We start from the raw sequence: 22,169 nt of genomic DNA, 5'->3' as shown, positions 1-22,169 counted from the left end.
GCTTTCCTCAGCCTTTCTAAAGCATTTGTGGGTATAACCCTTATCAAAGCACCATCAAGACCCAGCCCGTGGTGTACCCCGAGGTGATATTCATAAGCTTGTGAAAAATAAAACACAAGTAAAGAAAATCAGTAATGTTTAGAATACATTTTGTTCTTACCCAATGTCCACGGGAGGACAAATTGTGTATCCTTCTCACGCATCAATTACTCAGATATAGGTAGAAATAACACCTTCAGCTGGAGACATAAACACATAAGCAGTAATAGTACTGAAAATATCCCATTCTGCATCAGCAACGTGGAGCTCAATTTAGTCAAATTTGTTTTTGTTTTCTCGTGAAAACATTTTGTTTATTTACATTTCGTCCTTCATCATACACGATTTGCAGATGATACATCCAATGCCTGAAGCACTTCAATACCCATGAAATGTAGATAGCAAATGCCATGTCCCGCATAATAAAAATGTCTCATCATTTTTTTTTCTAATGCTACCCCTGTGCTCTGAAATTTTAATCCTTGAATTGGTTTTCTGGGATGTGGACAGTGAAAGAATGCTTTTTCCTGAAAATGCCTCCCAAGAGGTCTTAGATTTGTGGCAGTTCTCGCTGTAATGTTTCACCTGAAACAGAAGGAGACATGCTATGCTTCATGCTTCAAGTGTAGCCCAGTGTTAGCTACAGATGGCCCTTTGCCCTTCTTGCAGCATAGGCCATTGACAAAGTCTTGTGGGCTCCAGGTCAGCGATTGGCTTGTGATGTTTCTTGCTGCCTTTCTGAGGATGTGCCTGAGCCATCACTTCCTCCTCCGAAGATCAAGACGGGGCACACTTGAGCGAAAGAGATCAAGTATATCCCTGGTTGTTCAGATGCACAGAGAAGCTGCTCTTTCACAGCGTAGGAGAAGGTGTCAGTAATGAGACAAGTAAAAAATGTAAATAATGTGATGGTGACTTTAGTATTTCTAAAACCAGCTCTGACCCTGTTATATTTGCCTGAACACAGTCTTATCTTAATTATTTGTGTTTTTGAAGGCACAACTGAAAATACGCGTTGAAAGCCTGTTTTTATCCCAACTTTAACTTGGAGGACTTGTTGGAGGGAAGAGTACTGCAAATACTAGCACGGAAGCTTATATTACAGATTTGATATTAACAGACTTGGAATGACAGCAGACACCCTAATTTTGGTTTCCAAGGATAAAAGACTTTGATGTCTGTAATCCTGATCCACAAAGTCACATAACCTCACAGTGTGTCTCGCTGTGATGTTGTCAAATTTGCAGAAATTCGTCTGATTGTGTGTTGCGGGACCAGACACTTGTCAGGTGCTGGCTATCGTTTATTCTGTCAGCCCAGTGCGTTTGTGTGATGTTGTTCTCTCTCACGTTCACGGGTCTATCTGATTCCTTTAGCTTTAGCTGAGCTGATAACAGCTCCGTTTGAATGAGCTTGTCTGTTCTGTGCGTGCGTGCCAAATGGTGATATCTTACCTTTTCCCTTGCTCAATTTCCATCTCCCGTACCTCACTTATTCTTGTCTGTGGCCACTGTGTGTGCTAGGATGAACTGAAAGGTGGCTATTTGAATTTGAGTGCATGCTTTTTTCTATAGCAACATCACTTTTTTTTGGTATACTGTATTTCCATCACATAGGTGCACCAGATGGATGAGAAGAAGAACGTTTCGTGTGCCTCTATTATGTAAACTGCAAAGCCAGCAAAAGGCCTGATAATGTACTGCCTTAATGGGCTGACAGCTGAACATAAACCAACATGCATGAAAGATCCTGTTATCTTGATTAATATATATCAGCAGAAGGAAAGAATGAACAACTCAGAGAGACAGCAGCTTCTCTTAACTGTAATCTTTTCTCTTTTTTATCTCCTCAAACCCTTCTGTGTTTTTTTTTTTTTTTGTTGTTGTTTTTTAATCTCAGTCTCTTTTAATTTAGTTATTTTTACAGCAGGTTTTCTGGCCATATTCTACCTGGCTTTTAATAATATCTCTGCAGAGTGCTCAAATGCACACTCTGCTTTTATCTCTCTCCTTCATCCCCTCAGTTCTTTTAAATTAAATGCTGCCTTATCGCAATGAAATGTTGTAAATATTGGCTCAGCACAGGTGGGGAACAGCAATTGGAATACACTTCAAAAGACAAAATTAAATGTTTAACTGACAAATGAAGCGTATCAGAGCTAATGAAATGACAGAGTTCCTCTAATATGCGCCGTCCTGTGTCTCTCCCCAGGTATGTGGTCCTTCTCCGTTTCTGAGCTGGCCATCCCGGGCGCTGAGATAGGACGCATCTCCGCAACAGACGCGGATCTGGGTGAGAATGCCAAGCTGGAATATACCATCCTGGAGGGGGAGAGCGGGGACACGTTCAATATCACCGGAGTGAACCAAGAGGCGGTCATCACGCTCAACAAGGTGAATGAAGGATGGCTGAGACTGAGGGGTGGACATATGGAGGGAGATATTGATAAAAGAGTCAGCAGAAGAGGAGGGAAGGGTTTTGTAAAGGTTATGAGGGATAGTGGCTGAGGAGGAGAAAACCAGTGATAGAAGAGTGAGCGGTAAAAGAGCACACATATGGAGTCGTTTTGCAAAGGTAAAAGGCTGTAAAGGAGACAGGAAACAGATGATGAGGGGGAGGACAGGCGATGATACAGGTAGTGTGGGCAGGTCTTTAGAGAACAGTTTTGTTTTGCCTATGAGTCAAAGCATAGCTAACAACATGCTGTCTAAGCCCATTAACCTGGAATTACCTGGAAATGAACAATAATGCTGTATAAGCTCACACAATTCATCACTGAAGAGCCCTTTCAGAGAGGACTTTAATACAGCTAAAATACATTCTTCTTACCTGCTTTCCTTATTTTACTCCAATCGAAGAAGAGTGTTTTGTTGGATTTTTGACAAATGAATTTACTGCTTGATGCACTTGCTGAGAACCAACCTCCTATTTATCAGTAACTCCGTCTGTTTACAGCAAACATAATGAAATATCTCTATGAAACTCAATCCAAAGTGTGATGCATCCAAATGCAAATGCTTGCAGTGGCGGTTTGACTATTTGCAGCAAAAAGCATTTTGACCACTGTTAGGGTGGTTTGTCTCCTGCCTTTTAGCACATTCTCCACGCAGAGCATTTGCATCTACAGGAAAATCAATAAGGCTCTGCTTTTCTATTTTGAATTGAGTTGGCAAAACATTATCATACCCAAATGACAGAACAGATCATTAGCCATGTAAATACAATATATATGGATATATTTTTCTTTTCTCTGTGGTATAAAACAGACAAAAGTCTGTGTAGGAAGGTAGTGGGGTTTTGTTTGCATTAATGAGTGGAATTCGTTGCTGGCTGGTTTTCATTCTCTGTGAATAGAAATCTTAGGTTTTCTTGACTTGTTATTTTTCATTTTAAACGTTATTTGCTGTTTCAGTCACTATATGGTTAGGTTTAGGATCTAAAAGTACTTGGTACAGTTCAGGAAAAAAATAATCATGTCTGTATAAAAATAGACTCAATATTAAAAAAAATGGATTTCAGGTCTAAAAAGGGAAAGAAGTCAGAATGTATAGAAGTCTGTGTCAAAATACCTCTGCTGCTCACTTAATTTATGACCTTTTGCATTTTTTCTAGGGGTGGGACTCGATTAAAAAAATTAATCGAATTAATTTAGAAGCTTTGTAATTAATTAATTGAAATTAATCGCATTTTAATCACATTTAAATATTTGACATGATAAATATTAATTTAAGTTTGGTTGATGAATGAATCAATATACATAAGCTTAAACTTCAAAATTTTGTTTATTTTCCCACCAGTCTACTACACAGACCAACGAAGGGTGGAAGTGCTCCTGTGATAAGCAAACTGCTGAAATTAAAGTTTAGCATCATAACTGGATAGTTTTAGTCAACATTAATGTCTCACTTAATATAGTTGGAAATTAATCATTCAGATGTATTCCTTCATGTTGAAATGTGTCATGCTTGTTTTAACAGCTTATTTTGAATTAAAGACTTAAAATTAAACCACAAAAAGGAGAAAAAGTTCGTTCTCCGTTTAACCAGCTGCTTTTACACAGCTGTGCTTCGCGCTCACGGTTGCTAGGCGACATGAGCTAGGCAGAGGTGAGGGCCGGCGACGCTGATATGAACGCTAGCCGCTCACTTCCGGCCTTTGCAGTCTTCGTGGGCCGCGAAGGGGTCGGGGCCAGGTCCTTCGAAGGATGCGGCCCCTGAATTTGGACATTGTATATATAATCTGTACGCCTGGAACTCGTGCACTGAGAAACGTTCCACGGTGCAAAGTGTGGTTAAAATGCGTTAAAATGTTTAATTCATTATTTTCCCCGTAATTAATTAATCGAAATTAACGCGTTAAAGTCCCACCCCTAATTTTTTCATAAGTCCATCTCTGAACTTGGTGATGCTTGGTGATCACCTCTCACTGTGGTATTGTCTTACTTACACACAGTGGTGTTTGTGTAGCTTAATCTGTGTGGCTTGATTAAATACAAACTTTTAGATCAGTGGTTCCCAAAGTCAAGAGCACTGCGGCCCCCTTAATTCACTTTTTATATAAATAAATACATTTATGTAAATATGTAACTATGCATACTTGTAATTTCAAACTCAATTTCTGTTATTACTGCAGCCCACTTGCAGTACATTTGTGGTCCACCAGGGGACTGCGGCCCACACTTTGGGAATCACTGCTTTAGGTAATCTTCATTTACTTTATCCAACACACACTCTCTGCTGAATCCCCCATAAATTATATTCATAGTATTCACTTGGTGTGTCCTTAGGGATTTGTTAGCTTAGCATAGCTATTAGCCGAGTCACTAACAGCATGGCTTCCTCACCTGTCCCTTCAACACTTTCCTTCTCAGTGTGTCAAACAGAGCCTTTGGTGCACCACTAATCTGTCCATTTCAGATCATTTTTCCCCACTCTGGAACACACCCACCAAGGACCAAACTGGTTACTGGTGACTCTGTTTTGAGAAATGTGAACATAGAGACACCAGCAAACACTGATGATTGTCTTCCAGGGGTCAGAGCAGGCAACGTAGAAGGAACCCTGTAACTGCTTGATAAATGTTGATTTTGTAAAATAATAAAAAATGTCGACAGTAATGACACACGGTTATGTCAATCGGAAGTTACTAAAGTTAATATTGAATCTCTGTGTAAAAATGGCAAAATAATGTTAGTATCATGTAACGCTGTGGTAGGCAGGATGAGGACCCCAAGGCAGGGCTCGCTGGACAAGAACTAAACTCAAAAATTAGTTTTAATAACTTGAATGCAATACATAAAGCTGGACAGGTGCCAGCAGCACACGATATAAACTCAACTGAAAACTGTACTTGGACATGAGCACGAATAAGAGCAAAAAGATAAGGGCACACAGTGGGAGAAACAAACGACGAGGATGCAACAGAGGACTAAGGGAAATGCAGACGGTATATACACATCAGAGCAATCAGGGAAATAGGACACACCAGGGAGCACAGCTGAACAGAATCACACTAACAAGATGGAGACACCAGAAACCTGGCACACAGGACAAAGGCTGGCAAAATAAAACAGGAAGTGTGTGAACAGGGAAACAGAAACACAGACTAGATACAGGGAAGCAAACACACTGAGGAAAAATCCACAAAGCATGAACAGAAACTAAATACTCAAAACTGAAACAAAGGAAACAGGAACACTAACAATATAACTAAGAACAGGACTCAAAACATAATAAATGGAAACTCAAAACCCATAGGAAACTCAGAATCAATGATAACAAAACCTAAGAATCAAAACACAAAACACTGGTCAAAGCCCAGGACCATGACAGACTGTAGTTTTCTCTGTGCCCCTTTTTGTTCCTTTTAGTAAATTATTTAATAATTGATCAACATATTGATTCATTCTGCCTTACAAAAATGTGGTTACAGCAGGATGAATATGTTAGTTTAAATGAATCAACACCCCCCAAGTCACACTAACTGTAAGAATCCTCGAAGCACAGGCCGAGGAGGAGGAGTAGCAGCAATCTTCGACTCCAGTTTGTTGATTAACCAAAGACCCAGACAGAGATTCATTTGAAAGCCAGACTCTTTATGTACAGCCACTTTCAATACTACTATTTATTTAGATTCTTTCTCTCTGATTGATCTTTCTGAGTTAACTTCAATAATTATTCCTCTAAACCATCAACGTATCTATTAGACCCATTCCTACATGTCTGCTCAAAGAAGTCCTACAATTAATTAATGCTTCAGTCTTAAATTTGATCAATCTATCTTTATTAACAGGTTACTTATCACAGGCCATTGAGGTGGCAGTAATTAAACCATTGCTTAAAAGCCATCACTTGACCCAGCTGTCTTAGTAATTTATAGGCCAATTTCAAACCTTCTTTTTATCTAAAAAAAATCTTGGATGGAGTTGTAAAACAGCTAACTGATCTTCAGAGGAATGGTTTATTTGAAGAGTTTCAGTCAGGATTTAAAATTCACAGTACAGAAACCGCACTAGCGAAGGTTACAAATGATATTCTTACGGCTCAGGGACGGTTCATATCTGGTTTAATAAAATCAGGATTAGACTGGCTTGAGAATGGGAGGTCATGGTTGCTACAGCTGTCTTTTATATACAGTCTGTGCTTTTAACTCTCTTCAAGAGTCAACTCCGGTTGTCTTTTTTTTGGTGTATGCAGGATACAGATGGCTAGATCACTTTAGTGCAAAGCTCAATTATCTTCAAACATTCAAACGAGTTGCTGACTGATCACCTTCTTTCAAAGATGTATTTGCATGATGGAAGTGATGGGTGACAGCATGCCTTTTGTCTGTATGAGGAAGAGATCACATGCTCACACAAAATGTACACCTAATAAGCAGGGGTGTGGGAGGCCAGTCTGAGCTACGTTGCTTTGATTTCAAATGAGATCCTCAGAAGTGCCTCAGAGACTTCAGTAAAAGTACATGTGAGTTGCCTTTATTGTTGTTAGCCATTTCTCTGATCTGTGGGATCACTCAGTGAGAGAGCGTGTACTTCAGCACATGTTGTGCAGTCTGTGCTATACAGACTGCCAAGTGTTATATTCATGAAGCTGCAACAAAAGGAAAAGCATGGTTGTGTGTGTGCTTTTGATGCCATGTATTATGATAAATCCAATGAATAGACTGCATCCAAAAATCACCCGATCCTCCTAACCAGCATAACCCGTGTAATCAGAACCTGCTATGGTATTCTTCCTCTGCCACTGGGCTCCATTGCACACCAAAAGCTATTAAAATCCCATCAATGAGCCACACACTGCACAAGGCCATGTGTCCACTCACAAAAACTCGCGCATATTGTAGATTTTCTTTTGCACAATCCCACATACAAAAGTCCTGATACCAAAAATACAACAGGTAACACTCCAGCTCTGCTGCTGGGAATTCAGTAAAAACTACAGCACCCAGCTGCTTCAGGGAATTAGTCAACCTGCTTAAAATATAATGTGAATTATTTTTTATCTTCATTAACTTTATGCATTCTTCATTAGGAACCAGCAGTGGAGCTTCAAAATACACACCCATGGAAAGCCTTGAAATTTGGTAGCAATACACCTTGAAAAATATGGAATATTTCCAAGTAATACAATATACACTCTCCAGCCACTTTGTTTAGTGCACCTGTTCAACTGCTCATTGACACAAATATCTAATAAGCCAATCACATGTCAGGAACTCAATCAGTGCATTTAAAAAATAAACAAATTTTCCTTTACTGGCCATTATAAATGCCGATACTGATATATCAACAAATGGCTAATATCTGCCGACATATCAGTGCAGCCTACTCTGAGTATTTCTGAAAATGTTGATCTGCTGGGATTTTCCCCACACAACCATCATCTCTAGAGTTTACAGAGAATGGTGCAAAAAAGAGAAAATATCCAGTGAGCGGCAGTTCTCTGGGTGGAAATGCCTTGTTGATGCCAGAGGTCAGAGGAGAATATCAGCTCTATCAGGAGAATATCCTATCAGCTTGACTGCTTCAAGCTGATAGGAATGCAGCAGTAACTCAAATAAATTCTACAGGTGTTAAATGGATGGAGCTAGTCATCCTGTAAATCTTCATCCTACCAACACATTTAGTGTATCAAGAATACCGACTGGGTTCGCACCATAATTAACACAGCTATCATAGCAAAATGTCAACTTATTTTACCTCAAAACATAATTAGTTATGTAATTAATGTAATTAAACATTAAAACACCCCCCCTCAAAAAAAAAAAAAAAAAAAACCATGTTTGTAGTTAATTTGCTTATTGTGAAAGACATACAGCCGCTTTTATCCTGATTCACATTCATGCTTACATGCTTATTTATCATCTTTTGGCTTTATTTAGTTCTCTGTAATTTCAAAGAAAACATTTTTGCTTCATATTTATGTGAGGAAATGACTGGGGGTCATTTTGACCCTATTATAAAATAACAAAAATAAACCCACAGTCATTCTTTATTGAATTTTTCTTTCCGTAACAAATACATTGAGAATAAAAAAAAAAACAGAAACAAATAAATTGAGACCTTGCTGTCAGTATTCATGTCAAACCTCCTGATTTATGAAATTTGAATAAACACACAGTTTCTCATTTATGCCTTAAAATGTGAACAGTAGGCTAATTAAGCAAACATCATACAATGTTTAGACAAAGTCTGCAGCAGTTTATTTAGCGTGTTGGCACTCTTGAAATGGTTTACTAAAGAAATTATGACAATAAAGGAAGGGCAACACGGTGGTTAGCACTGTTGCCTCACAGCAAGAAGGTCCTGGGTTCAAATCCATCTTCTGTGCAGTGCAGTGCATGCCTGAGTGCAGTTTGCATGTTCTGCCCGTGTCTGCGAGGGTACTCCGGTTTCCTCCCACAGTCCAAATACATGCAGTTAGTGGGGTTAGGTTAAAGGTTAATTCTAAATTGCCCATAAGTGTGAATGCGAATGGTTGCTGGTTTCTCTGTGTTAGCCCTGTGACAGGCTGGTGACCTGTCCAGGGTGCACCCTGCCTCTCGCCCTGTGGCAGCAACCCTGCAGAAGAAGATGGATGGATAATAAAACAGCAATGCTTTTCAAATTGTGCATAATGCAAAACAAATAGAACTATGAATGTGACATGCAGGCAGATACAGTACATGATTTGGCTCATGCTCAGACTGTCTGTGTGTCTCTCCTTCAGAATGACTGACAGAGTGCCTCTACGCTAAATAGGACTCAATTAGTTCCATCTATTAAAACTGCATAGGCAGAAACGGGTGCTTTTGACTGCATTCCCTCAGGACCTCAGTACATTTGAATTTTTAAAAAGCACCAGTCAAAGCAGAAGCAGGAAACAATGAGTCATGAGGAACACACTGATTGGCCAAATACCGAAAAACTGGAGCAATACATTAAAGCACCTCTGAGATATGACAAACAGTGTGCCTCTGGGGTCTGTGAGTGCCCCAGTCGCTAGGATGAGGTTTTTGTTTGATTACAGTATGTTTGACTTTAAAGCTATTTCTTCAATATCTGCCACACTCATCAGCCTACCTGGTGAGGTCTATGCAGGGCCGCTGGAGAGGAGAATCCATCTGTTAGTCAGACTTCAGATCCAGGAAGAACAATGTAGTTTCCTTCCTGGTCACGGATCACTGGACCGGCTCTTAATCCTTTTGAGGATAATCAAGGGTGCGTGGGAGTTTGCCCATGACACCGGGCAAGTCATTAGACCATATCCACAGGGGTGTGCGGTTGGGGGGGGGGGGTGCTATGAGAGTGTGGGGTTTGCATTGCTGGCAGAAAGTCAGAATTTTGCTATTTCAGATAACTTTATGTAAAAATTCTACACACTTTTGTGCCGAATAAATTTCATGAAAAATCTTTGCAGACGCACATGAAGCTTCTGAAATCGTTGACATTTTGTTTTCAGGAAACACAAACAGCAATTTGGCAAAATCTGCCAACATGTATTCCAAAAAAAAAAAAAAAAAATTGTATTTGTATTCAACAGTTTATGTTGTTTTTGTTTTTGCTGGTGAACGCCTGAGTGCACAAATGTTTTGGTTTGCGTTCCGGTATGCATACTGGCGTGTGCGCGTGATTGTTTGCGTTTGTGTGAATTTATCACCGTGTCAGTTCTCAGCCTTGGGTTTGCAAGATTCGTTAGAAACAATCCGCACCTGGAGGAGGTGTGTAGAGCAGGATTTTCAAATTCCTTTGAAGAGAAGCGCAGAGGTAGGGCAAGGACTGGATATGGAGAGAGGTGCAAGAGAAAGAAATCTAAGCCAAGGACCTGGAAACAAGGCGAAAGAGTGCGGCTGAAGAAGGAGGGAAACGATGGGAGAGCTGAGGGAGGAATGTTAAATTGAGGTCCTGTGAGGCGGTGACAGCAGAGAGTGCGGTATAACAAGAGGGTTAGAGTAAGAAGCAACCAGAGAGAGATGTGCAAAGAGACAGGGAGAGAGACACCGAGACAGCAAGAGCTACGAAATCAGTGACAGCCATGGAGAAATTAGCTCAGCTATAGGCTGCGAAGCACAGGAGGTTAGAAATACCCATCCAGAAAGACAAGTAGAAAAAAGGTGGAAGAAATAAATAATAAAAAAGAGAGGTACAGTTATTAGGCGAGAGGGAGGGAGACAGCATGGCAACAATAAGACAGACTGAAGAAGAGACGCGCCAATCTGCTGGGGAGAATCGGTGAGCATCAGCATGTGCTGGGCTACTGATGTAATGGATGTGAAAATTATATGTAAACAAATACAGTAAGGACCTCGGACCTACGATGTTACCAGCACTGGGTTTAGCCACAGCATTCATACAGACACAAAGCAAAAAGCACAATTAATATTTCAGCATGGCCTCCTCCATGCTGCTTTACTCTCTCTGCAGAGGCACCAGAGAAATAGATTAGAGCAGGGCTGCTGCTCCAGTTAAATAAAACTGGATAATCACAGGTTACATGTGGATCAATTCTGAATGCTTGCAAAGTGGAACATATATTGAATATTTACAGATGCTGCAAGGCACAATTTCCCGAGTATTTACACGAGCTGTAGCCTTAGCAGTATTGGGATTTGGGGTAAAGGTGGGTGTGTTACTCAAACGCTGTATATGAATTTAAAATAATCTGACTTCAGTGGTTTAAAAGGATTTAGCCTTTCAGGGAATCCATGCATAACTAATGGAAATCATGTATGATTGGCTACGATTAATAGAATTAAACAAACAAAGCATGAAATTAGCGCTAAGCTCCCCCTCAGTTTCTACTTCATTAAACAAACAAAAAAATGTAAAAATTAAATAAAATCACAGGCCTACTTTGTGTGTGTGTGTGTGTGTGTGTGTGTGTGTGTGTGTGTGTGTGTGTGTGTGTATGCAAGCGTGCATATGTTTGGGTTGCGTTAATAATGACTCCCATGCCCCGGCGTCCGTTTCTCGGAGTCAGAAGGCTTTCACAGTGAGAAGAATTTTAACAGGGGAACGAGATGATCTGTGTGCCTCCGGAGAAGAAAGGATTTCCAAGTGGAACAATTTGTGTTGCCACAGAGCTGGCCTTGACCTTGTTGGTCATCTCACTGCTGTGGGCTGAATCTCTTTAACCGCTGATCTACGACGCGCATTCTCACACAGACAGGGATACACAGAAACGGAGACGCACACCTACACAAGCACCAATAAACCACTGAGAGATATATATATACAGAGGCACGCATCAATATAACACACTTGACCTCGCAGCTCCTTGTGTTTAAACTGCAGAGATTGAAGGAAAGGAGCTCTGAGGAGGAGCGATCGCTCCTCTGAGGATGGAGAGGGGTGCGTCTTTACCTCAGAATGATGCGCGAGATGGCAGGTGGGTGGGAGCAGCGGGAGGGTTAACAGCCGATTAGAAGGAAACAGGGTCAAAAGAGAGAGGGGGAAAGATTTGGGGTATGTAAAATAAGATGGAGACAGAGCAAGTGATCACAAAATGGGAGAGTAAAAAGAAGAAGAATGAGACAGACTGTGGATGGCGTGCCTTTGAGCAGAGAGAGGAAGAGAACATCCTCACAAAAGGGCGAGGGTTAGGCAGGGACACGTGAGAGAAGCTGGGTCATTAACAGCTTGCAAGTCTGGGTGTCGACTGAAGCTGCCTGCTGCTTATCATTGCTTATTTACTGTCAGTCCCGCAGAGACCCCCAGCAATAAAAAGATTTCCCTCCCCCTCCTATTCTCCTCTTCCTCTGTCTCCACTCTTCCCCTCACCCCTATCTTCCTCCCATCATTAGCCCCCATCTCTCTGCATTCTCTGATCTCTGATCTCCATACATGTCCAAAAAAACGCAGTGCATGGGACACACACACACACACACACATGCCCTCCCCACTTAATATCTCACTTGCTCCCTCACCTCGACCTCGCTCTGTTTTGTGTCTGGAGGCCATGTCAGACTGTGTGTGTTTGCGGCTCTGACTCAGCCTAGGTCTGCCTCATTTACATTCACACACATTTCCAGACACAAACAGGCACACACACTAATACACGGATCAACAATCCATTCATTCTTTTGAAACTAATTTCCTCTTTCCCATTTTCTTCTTCTATAGTCTTTATTCTATTCCTGTTTGCTCTCTGACTGGTCAGCGCTGCTCCGCTGCAGCTATTTACTAATATATTACTGCTAATGAACGTACACATTCCTGCTAATAGATTTTTGATACAGCATGTGAGCAAGGCCACAGAGTAAGCAGCAGGTAATTTAAGAATTAGTATAACACTATGTCCAATAGTAATTCCTTGACATTGTTCTGCAGCAGTGCCCCCTAATGGCTAGAAGATAACATTCATAGGCGCCAGTACTGGTGGCTCCTGGTTTAGGTTTCCTCGAATCCACTAATCAAAATGAACTGGAGCAAGAAATAGAAGAGAGAAACACACAGGTAATCTTGCCATCATCTAATAGGCACAGGTGCTTTACATGCAAATCAGACAGGTGATAAAGGGTCTAGTGTGTATGGCATGCTGAAGTCATAAAAAAACAAACACTGAACACAAACACAGCATAATGCCCCATTTTCAAAATACCTCATTACACATATACTGAATTAAACAGCATCTGTACAACAAAGTGGGATCACTTGACGCTACACTAAACATGTCACAACATCATTAAGAAGAATCTGGCGGTATCCCAATTCAGGAGGTTCCTTCTGAGGTATGTTTACGGGGTGCTGTGAGCTGTGTAAGCCTGCTATTTGTGCGCTTTTCATTCCTCTTACCTGGGGGACAAGCTAGCTCACGCGTGTGTCAGTTTGCCGTTATTATTTCCATATGCTCTCACTTAAAACGGCTGGCTAATCCTCGGTCACACGCCAGCAGCGTGCCCAGGATTATCTGTGTTTGTTTTCTCACGCGGAGGAGAGATTGTGCTAATCTCCTCACAGGGAAAAACTGAGAGAGAGTTGGAGAAAAAGAGGAAAAGAGAGAGACCAGTGTATTGCTTTTTTTTTTTTTTTTTTTAAAAAGGAAGACACTGGACCTCTGAGAGTGAAATAAGACAGAAGACAAGAGACAAGTGACAGAGGGAAGGGGAGGCGGCAGAGGAAGAACAAAGTCAAAAGGGAGATTTAGACGAGTCTTTGTTCTCTCAACTCTGCAGTAGTGCTTGTTGGCAGAAATGTCCAAAGCTGAGTTTGTCATCAGACAAATGTGATGTATGATCTTGATTTAGAACGCACAAAATCAAAAAGGAGCTCAAGCTGCCAAGGACAGCGGGGTGCTGAAAACACACCGCACACCATATATGCACACTGTGCTGCATGCACGCGCTTATATGCATCATCACTTTTTTTTTGTTTACATCAATTACAGTAAAGGCAGGGAGAATCACCTCCTCGGTGATTAGAAGCCTCAACTCCCATTAATGTACAGTTGCTGCGTGTGCAAAGTGCACGCACGCACACACACACGCGCGCACACACTTTCTCAGTCATGCGTGCGTGCCTACAGGTCGACCTCTTTGAGGAGAGATGTATTATGTATTGCTAGTCTAGCATGCAGGTTAGCTAATTAATTTCTGCTAACTGTGAAGCAAATTTTAAAGGGTATAGAATTAGAATTTCAAAACAGACTGTTGGAGCGCCGCATCACAGGACACAAGAAGGTTACACTTGTGGAGCGCGTGGGTGGGGAAACAGAGGGGAGTACTAACTAGGAATGAGAAAGTATGTATATGTATAACAGTTACTGTATTTAATGATTAGCTTCAGCTTCAGTTTGTTGGTTCTGTTTTGATGTGGATGAATATCTGCAAAAGGTCAGAAAACAGAGTCTAGTGCTGAGTTTTGAATCTGCTTGTTGGAACAGTGCAGAATAGAGAGATTTTTCAATTCTCAGTGATACAAAACTAAGAAAATCTGCTAAAGCATAAAAAAAACATCAAATCAAGGTGAAAGACATCACAAGCTGAGCGTGTTTGCAAATTAACTTAACACCAAATTCACATTTTTTTTTGTTCAATCCTTTTATGTCATTACCTGTTAAACCTTTCCCTTTGACACTCTTCTTTGCAAGATAATATATACTCTTCTTTTCCCAGAGAAAATCACCCAAATCTGTACCCATGAAAAAAAAAAAAAAAAAAAACACAGACAAAATTTTCAGGCAGTGTGAAGTTCATCTGCCACAATGTGCAAAAAGCTTCAGGCAATTTATACTGTATGTTTAGATTCTGATCCATCACATGCAGATCTATCAGGGAGGCATCTGATTGGTCCTAAAATCATTCTGCAGCAGCACAACAATCCCAAGCATACAGCCAGAGTCATAAAGAACTATCTTCAGTGACAAGAACAGATGGTAGAGCCCCCCAGCCCTGGTGTCAACATTATGGAGTCTGTCTGGGATTACATGAAGAGACAGAAGACAATGAGAGAGCCTAAAGCCACAGGAGAAATGTGGCAAGTTCTCTGACATGCTTCCAACAGCCTACCTGCCAACTAAAAACTGTGTGCATGTGTGTCCTGGAGAACTGGTGCTTTTCTCGGGGTAAAGGGTGGTCACATTAAATATTCATTTGGTTTGCATTTTATAAGATATTGCAACCTTATGGTTTTTTTTTTTTTTTACAGTATATACTGTATACAGCAAGCAGCTCTCAGAGGTGCGGTGAGGAAGGAGAGCTGAGAAAACAGTTTAATACTCTAAATCTTGACACCTTTAAGGAAGAAAGTATTAATTACAGTGATTCAGCACTATTGCCTCACAGCAAGAGGGTTCCTGGTTCAAACCCACCTGATGTTTTTAACGTGCTTGCATGGGGTCTCTGGCTTCCTCCCACAGTGCAAAGGCATGCATATTAGATGAACTGGTGATACTAAATTGGCTGTAGGTATGAATGCGATCATGAATGGTTGCCTATCTCTTTGTGTTAGAGACGTGTCCTGGATGGATGGATGGATGGATGGATGCCAACAGCAATGTAATGTGCAGTCTCACAGTATTTTGTTTCTTTCACATTTAAGTCAGACTTAATTTTCCCTCTGTTGCTCAAGTCTGCCCATAACTCATCTGAGCAAATTCACATTGTATGAAGTCCCACTACCTCATTTAGCACACAGTGAAATTGTTGAATACAGCAGGATTACCATAACTGTGAAGTGCAAGCTGCAGGGGAATCGTGACAAAAGCTGATATCTTGTCAGTGGTTCGAGAAAGGTAAGAAACTGAATCCATACAACATGGGCCAGAAGATGAAGATTAAGACTGGGTTCAGCTTTAGAGCTGCAGTATTTTACATTTTACATTAGGAACACTAAACCAACAGTATAATAGCAACCAAGCAGCTGACAGTGTTATATTAAAATGCTCATATTCTATCCAGCACTGCACTCTAATATTTTTTTTTTATATTATTAAGAAACTGCTCTAGATTGCAGTAGGTCCACTGCAAAATCACAGTTTCATGCTGGCTAATCTGGCTGACAGTACATTACTGTAATTTTACAGGGAAATTTGTTACAGTGTACCATTCATTCCAATCTCCCATTTTTTCCCCCCCAGTCTCCTCTACCTCTGCTTCAGCCTTGTTAAATTAATGTTAAGCTAACAGTTCAAACTGCTCTAAATCACAGTCTCAGCCTTCAGTGAAGGCGGCGAGCCAAGGGTAAATGAAGTCAGTGTTACTGCTTTCTTATTCAGCTAGTAAGGAAGACGCCTGGGGTTTGTGCAAGTGACATGCAATCAGTTGGTGGCTACGCTGCTTATGTAAGTAATATTCTGTCAGCAATACATGGCAAAAATGCTTTGTCAAATTTCAGAAAAAAAAATTAGATATGGCTTGAAATAAGCCAGAATTTGACCCTTCATGTTTTGGACATTTGTGACAACTGTACGTGGACCCTCACAGGTCCTCTATAATGATTACAAGTTGTGTTTTTTTGATGTGTCTGTAAGTGCACAAGTAGATGTAGTGCTTATGTGTGAAAAAATGAGTGAAGATTTTATTTATGATACCAAAAAAAAATGAAAAAGTAGAAGAACAGTGGGGTGGCTGTGTGTTAAGTGCCTGACTGTAAGGGTGTAGGAAAGAGAAGGATGAGTGTGTGTTGTGGTTTGTCAGAGCCGGTGCCCTGTCGCACACTCACCAGGGAGGGAAAAAAGATAGGTGTGGGCGGGTGAGTTGGGGACTAGGTGATGGAGTGTGTGAGGTAGCGAAGGAGGGGGAGCAGAGTGATGGAGTGCAGGGTGGAGGGAGGGCGGAGGGTGATGAGTGTGTGCTCGCAGTGTAAGTGACACCTCTCCTCCTCAGACAGATTGTCTCTCTCTCTCCCTGTAATGGGGACCCCGTTAGAGAACCCCCCCCCACACACACACACACACACACACACTTCGTCACCACCTCAGTCTCTCTCTCCGTACTCCCTAACTATTCTTCTTCTGTATTTATTTTTTATCTGCCGAGAAATTCCACAAATTGCCTGCATTTCTGTGTATTTCAATTTGCCCTTTTTTTCTGCATAATTTTTAATCAATCTGCAACTCTTTCTGAAAGCTGCTGATTTTCTGTAAAGCCGTTTACGCCGGTTTACAGTTCAGAGAGCGGGAAGAAAAGCGAAGGAGAAATAGCAAAAGGGAGATCAGAAAGGAAGAAGAGAGGCAGAGAGGATATCAATATTCCTACTGCTGGTGGGATCCTCACAATGATTTTTTTTTCCCCCTGTTTGAATCTGACAGTGAAAATTCTGCATAGCTAGAGAGCCCATTTATCCCCCTGTCCAACACAGTTCCCTGTGCCAATCATACTGAGATGAATTATATGCGTACTTACTTTTAAGGACACAGAGATACTCACAGAGGATCTGAGGACACACAGGCTCAAAAGAACCACTTGTACATCCACGCGCAGGTCCACACATACACCCACTGATACCTCAAACAGGTATTTTGAACCAGACCCAAACGTGTTCCTTTTTTGAAATTTAATCAACAGCAGGTGCGTGTCAGGGTGCGTGTGTGAGACAGTGGACGTATGTGATTGCTTGTGTGTGGCCGTGCCCTCGCTAACAATCATCTCGGCAAACCAGATCAGAGGCTATCTCTTCGCTTCAGAGGCGCCGCGCTGGCGGGAGAGCGGCACGCAATCACAAAGACACCTCAGACAAATAGGCTTCATAACTTGTCTGTAACAAACAATCACTGGGGCCTGAGCCCCTATCCCAAATGAAATCTCTTGCACCTGTGTAGATGCAAGGATACAAAGGAATTTTTAATGCTCCACAGAGTCAGGTATGAGTCTCCATGGTGATAGTAGAGTCGCTATGGTGATAAAGAGATGGTGTTCAAAACAATGGAGGCATTTTTATGAAAAAATGTGGGAGGGGGGTTTTTTTTGTTATCAGGAAAATATATTCTTTGTAGAAATTATCCATCAAAATCACAGCTATACAGCCCAAAAGATTTGCACTCCATCTTCATAATGTACATATAGTCTCAAAAACAAGTTTCACTCCCACATTTCATAAGGTCTGAAACCATACCTACCAACATGCTTGCAGCATTATAGCACAATATACTACCTGCCAGGTACCCACCAACACACTTCCCACTGTTTTTCCTAACACTGCAGTACCACACAGTGTAGCACAAGCCTGCAAGTACAAATGCATCTATTAAAATACAGTGAAGTATTGGTAATTAGATTTGTATGCATGAAGCAGATTTTTGCAGTGTGTCAACTGTAATTCTTTTTTTTTTTTTTCACTGTGATAAAGGCATTATGCTGTAGAGAATTTATGATTTATTGCATAACAGTTTTGTTGCCATCACACTGTTTTGTTGCAAATGTAATAGCCAACATTTTATAGCTACACTCAAAAAAAAAGTGCTGCACCTTCTGAAACTAATGATTCAAGCTTTCATCTACGTTCCCATGATTCTCACAAAAGCAAAATTACCGCATTTAACCGAAAGTGCTTCAGTTTGGTGGTAGTACCTTTTGTTCCTTAAAGGAGGGTAAAAGTATTTAACACTATTCATAAAGAACAACTCTCACAAATGCAGTTTTCAACTTCCTTGCGGTAAACAGCTATACATCCTCCATTCTTAGCATGTCGAGATTATCCAAACATCAACTCCAGAAATGTCAAACCAACATCCAAACAAGTAGTTACCTTGGTGTTGGAGCTCTGAAGGAGCCTTTCAACTTTTTTTGAGCATCTCATTGGCAATGCTGTAACATCAGCGCCTCATGAATGTCTTTTCCAACTTCACACAAAGCCTACCATCTAAGCATCCACCCACAACATCCTTCAAAGTATCACTTCAAAAAATCCAAACGTCACAACATGTAAGGTAACCAGAATATTATTCACTCTAAATTATTCTTAGATGCTTTAGGATGTGACCGTTCTCTAGCCTGTGCGAGCTGTTATCTGTTGGAAGAATTCATTATTTTCCATCTCTCAGCTTTAGATATGTAATTTAGCAGTCATTTGTGGAAAATTTAGTGTGAGAAATAGACCAAATGAAAGTGCCAAAAAAGCCTTTTGGATCTGATGTTTATAACAGTGACATTTGCATAATTTCTTGCTTTTAAAAAATGTCTCAGTTACTCATTTCAAAATATGTAAATGCTCAAACCTTAGATGATTATACTGTAAAAAAAAAAAAAAACTTTCTTTTTACTTTTTACACTACTGTAATGCTTACTTTCTTCTCCTCTGCAGGCAGTAGACTATGAGAGTCGGAGCTCCTATTCCTTCTCTGTTGAGGTCCTTAACCCCATAGTGGACCCCCGCTTCCTACGTCGAGGCCCCTTTAAGGACAGGGCTTCAATCCGAGTGGCAGTCCTGGATGCCGACGAGCCACCGAGGTTCTCCCGGACCAGATACCACATGGATGTTTCAGAGAACTGCCCGCCAGCCTGCACCGTGGGCCGAGTCAGCGCCGTAGACCCTGATACCGGTCTGACCAATAATATCAGGTACAGCACAAAGCCTCTGCATCATCACAAAAAGAAGAGTTTAGCTCTGTCCAGTTTTCATGCTAAGATTGGAGCTTTAACTTAATATTTGGCGTGCAGACATGACATTGGCATCAGTCTGCCACCCAGGAAGAAAGCAAATGAGCCCATTCTCAAAATGTTCCTGTCAGTATTTACTGTTGATGAACTCATAACAAACCTGCTTTATAGGAGTTTTACTGCTAAAAGACAAATCAAGCATTTAATAGTGCTGGGAGTTATAGATTTTCGTTTGTTTTACTGTTTCAGAGGATATCATTTGTGGGGTTTTTTTGAAGGCATAGGCAGTCTTTTGAAATAAAATTCAAACCGGGCTCTTCAGCTAAAAGAAACAAGACACAACAATAAGAGCTAACCAAATAAATATAAGCCAACCAAATGCCCACACACTGTTCCCATGAGCCAGACAGAAACCACAGACGCTCGCAGCTTCCAGTGCTTCACTCGTATTTGCTGTGGGTTTTGTCTCCAATAGTATGAAAAGGGAAGCAAGTGATTTGTCTGTAAAAACCGCAGAAAACCGTGTCCCAATTAAAAGCAAAAGTGCTAAAAGCGAGTATGTGGGGAGGAATGATAGCTGGTATATTCATAGAGATATTTAGATAATCGGTGGCACTTCAAAAGAACTCCTATCAGCTGCGATAATCTCACTATATTAATTCTTTGGCCATTTGAATGCCGACTTCCTTATCGCTCCCTCGCACACTTGCCCCGTCTGCTTCTTTCACTCCGCACCCCACTGCCTTCTCTGCTTGCGTCTTCCCTTCACTCATTCTTTCAGTGCTTCTCTCTGCCCTCTCCTCATTTCACTCATCTATATCCTCTCACCCAACTTTCTCTTCTTCAGGTTCTCCATTGATCCTCAGTCAGACCCCGAGGCTCTGTTTCGTATCACACCAGACACCGGCCTCATCACCACAGCGATGGAACTGGACCGGGAGCGTGAGCACTGGCACAACATTACAGTCATCGCCACCCAGAGAGGTCAGAGGTCCCTCTTTTTACAGCACTTAATGCGGAGACATCATTAGAGCTCGTACATTGGATTATTTTTTTTTTATTAGTGCTAACACTTGACAACGAAGCCAACATTTCCCCACCTCTGACACCTGCACCACTGATGAGTAAGAGGTTTAAGGGACTATAAACTGTGCACTTAATGGTATCTGAAAAGCACAGTATCCAGTGTATGATGCACTTTACTAAGCGGCTTAGCTCTCAAGTCATCAGGCCATGAGGGGAATGCTGTTTGGCGCCATGAACAGTTTGTTACAGCGTGTCTGAGAATCAATTGATCCGTACTGTGTGAGTTATCTGATGCCGCAATAGGTCTGTTCTCATAAGGATTCAACTGGAAACACTGAATTAAAGCAACAAATCGAACCCAAGTGCTGATTTACAGGCAGAACATGAAAGCGCAGGGGAACGTGGTAAACATCTTTCAGTTTCCAAGTGTGTAGGATTTCAACAACCACCAAGACAATTCGCAGGTTATAATTCACTCATGAGATAAGAAAAATGGACCAAAATGCAGAAGGCAAGAACGTCAAAAGGTCCCATTAGTAGCTGCTGTGAAGCTTTCAGTCGTGATTAAGGTGAGGAAGTTCAGCCTGCTGTCATTTGTCTAATTTAATTAATAATGAATTTAGGGATTAATAAATAATTATTTTAATATGCATCCCTTTAGAGCGGTAGGTCCAATTCCAGCTCTGCATCCTCTACATCCTCTGTCTACGCACTGGAACTCACTTTGCGTGTTCACATGGAGGGTTGGCCACAATAGCTGATGTTCCAGACCAATTAGCTTTAAACTGTTGTCGGATATAAATGTGCAGCACCTGTTTTGTGTTCGGTATGGAGGAAAAAACACTTAAAGATATGTGTTTTGTGTGATTATTTTAGAACTCTGTCCACAATAAATAAAATGAGCAGCAATTTAGTGCATATTTTTATATGACATTTTTTGCAAAGCGTTTCATTATTTCTACTGTTGCTGCAAACAGGAAACACGAGGCAGCTGGGAGTCTTTCTGAAATGTTGTAAAGAACTGAATGAAAATGAAATCAGATATGATCTTAATACATTCATGTGGTAGTAGGATACACTCACTGGCCACTTCATTAGGAACACCAGTTCAACCTGTTCGACAGCACTATCTAATCAGCCAATCATATGGCAGGAATTCAGTGCAGTCATACATGGAGGCAGAAGTTCAAACTGCTGTGAGCATCAGATTGGTGAGGTGATTTAAGTGACTTTGAACGTGGTTGTTGGTGCCAGACGGGCTGGACTGAGTATTTCAGAAGCTGCGATTTTCCTGCACAGCCTTCTGTTGTGTTTACAGAGTAAATGGTAAATGGACTAGTTCTTATATAGCGCTTTTCTACTCAGTATGAGCACTCAAAGCGCTTATACAACCTGTTTGCATTCACCCATGCACTCCCATTCATACGAGCACTTCCATTTTTACGAAGCTAAGTGCTTTTTTAATTACCTAACATTCACACGCATTCATACTCCGACAGAACGGTCGGAGAGCAACTTGGGGTTAAGTATCTTGCCCAAGGATACATTGGCATGTAGCCCGGAGTAGCCAGGATTCGAACCGCTGACCT

At 41.2% G+C, this 22,169-nt stretch overlaps 1 protein-coding gene across 1 annotated transcript in view; it reads left to right on the top strand.

Annotated features, from left to right (window-relative positions):
• The window catches only part of cdh24b (cadherin 24, type 2b), a 149,351-nt gene that overhangs the window by 108,965 nt on the left and 18,217 nt on the right, over positions 1 to 22,169 (top strand). The window contains exons 6-8 of the mRNA XM_030751439.1: positions 2,251 to 2,432; positions 19,259 to 19,515; positions 20,402 to 20,538. Of these exons, the coding sequence (XP_030607299.1) occupies positions 2,251 to 2,432; positions 19,259 to 19,515; positions 20,402 to 20,538 (576 nt within the window). The remainder of the gene's footprint in view (positions 1 to 2,250; positions 2,433 to 19,258; positions 19,516 to 20,401; positions 20,539 to 22,169) is intronic.

This window comes from Archocentrus centrarchus, chromosome 17 (assembly GCF_007364275.1).
Source record: "Archocentrus centrarchus isolate MPI-CPG fArcCen1 chromosome 17, fArcCen1, whole genome shotgun sequence".
Classification (NCBI taxonomy): domain Eukaryota; kingdom Metazoa; phylum Chordata; class Actinopteri; order Cichliformes; family Cichlidae; genus Archocentrus; species Archocentrus centrarchus.
This window is presented reverse-complemented; position numbering and strand designations above follow the sequence as displayed.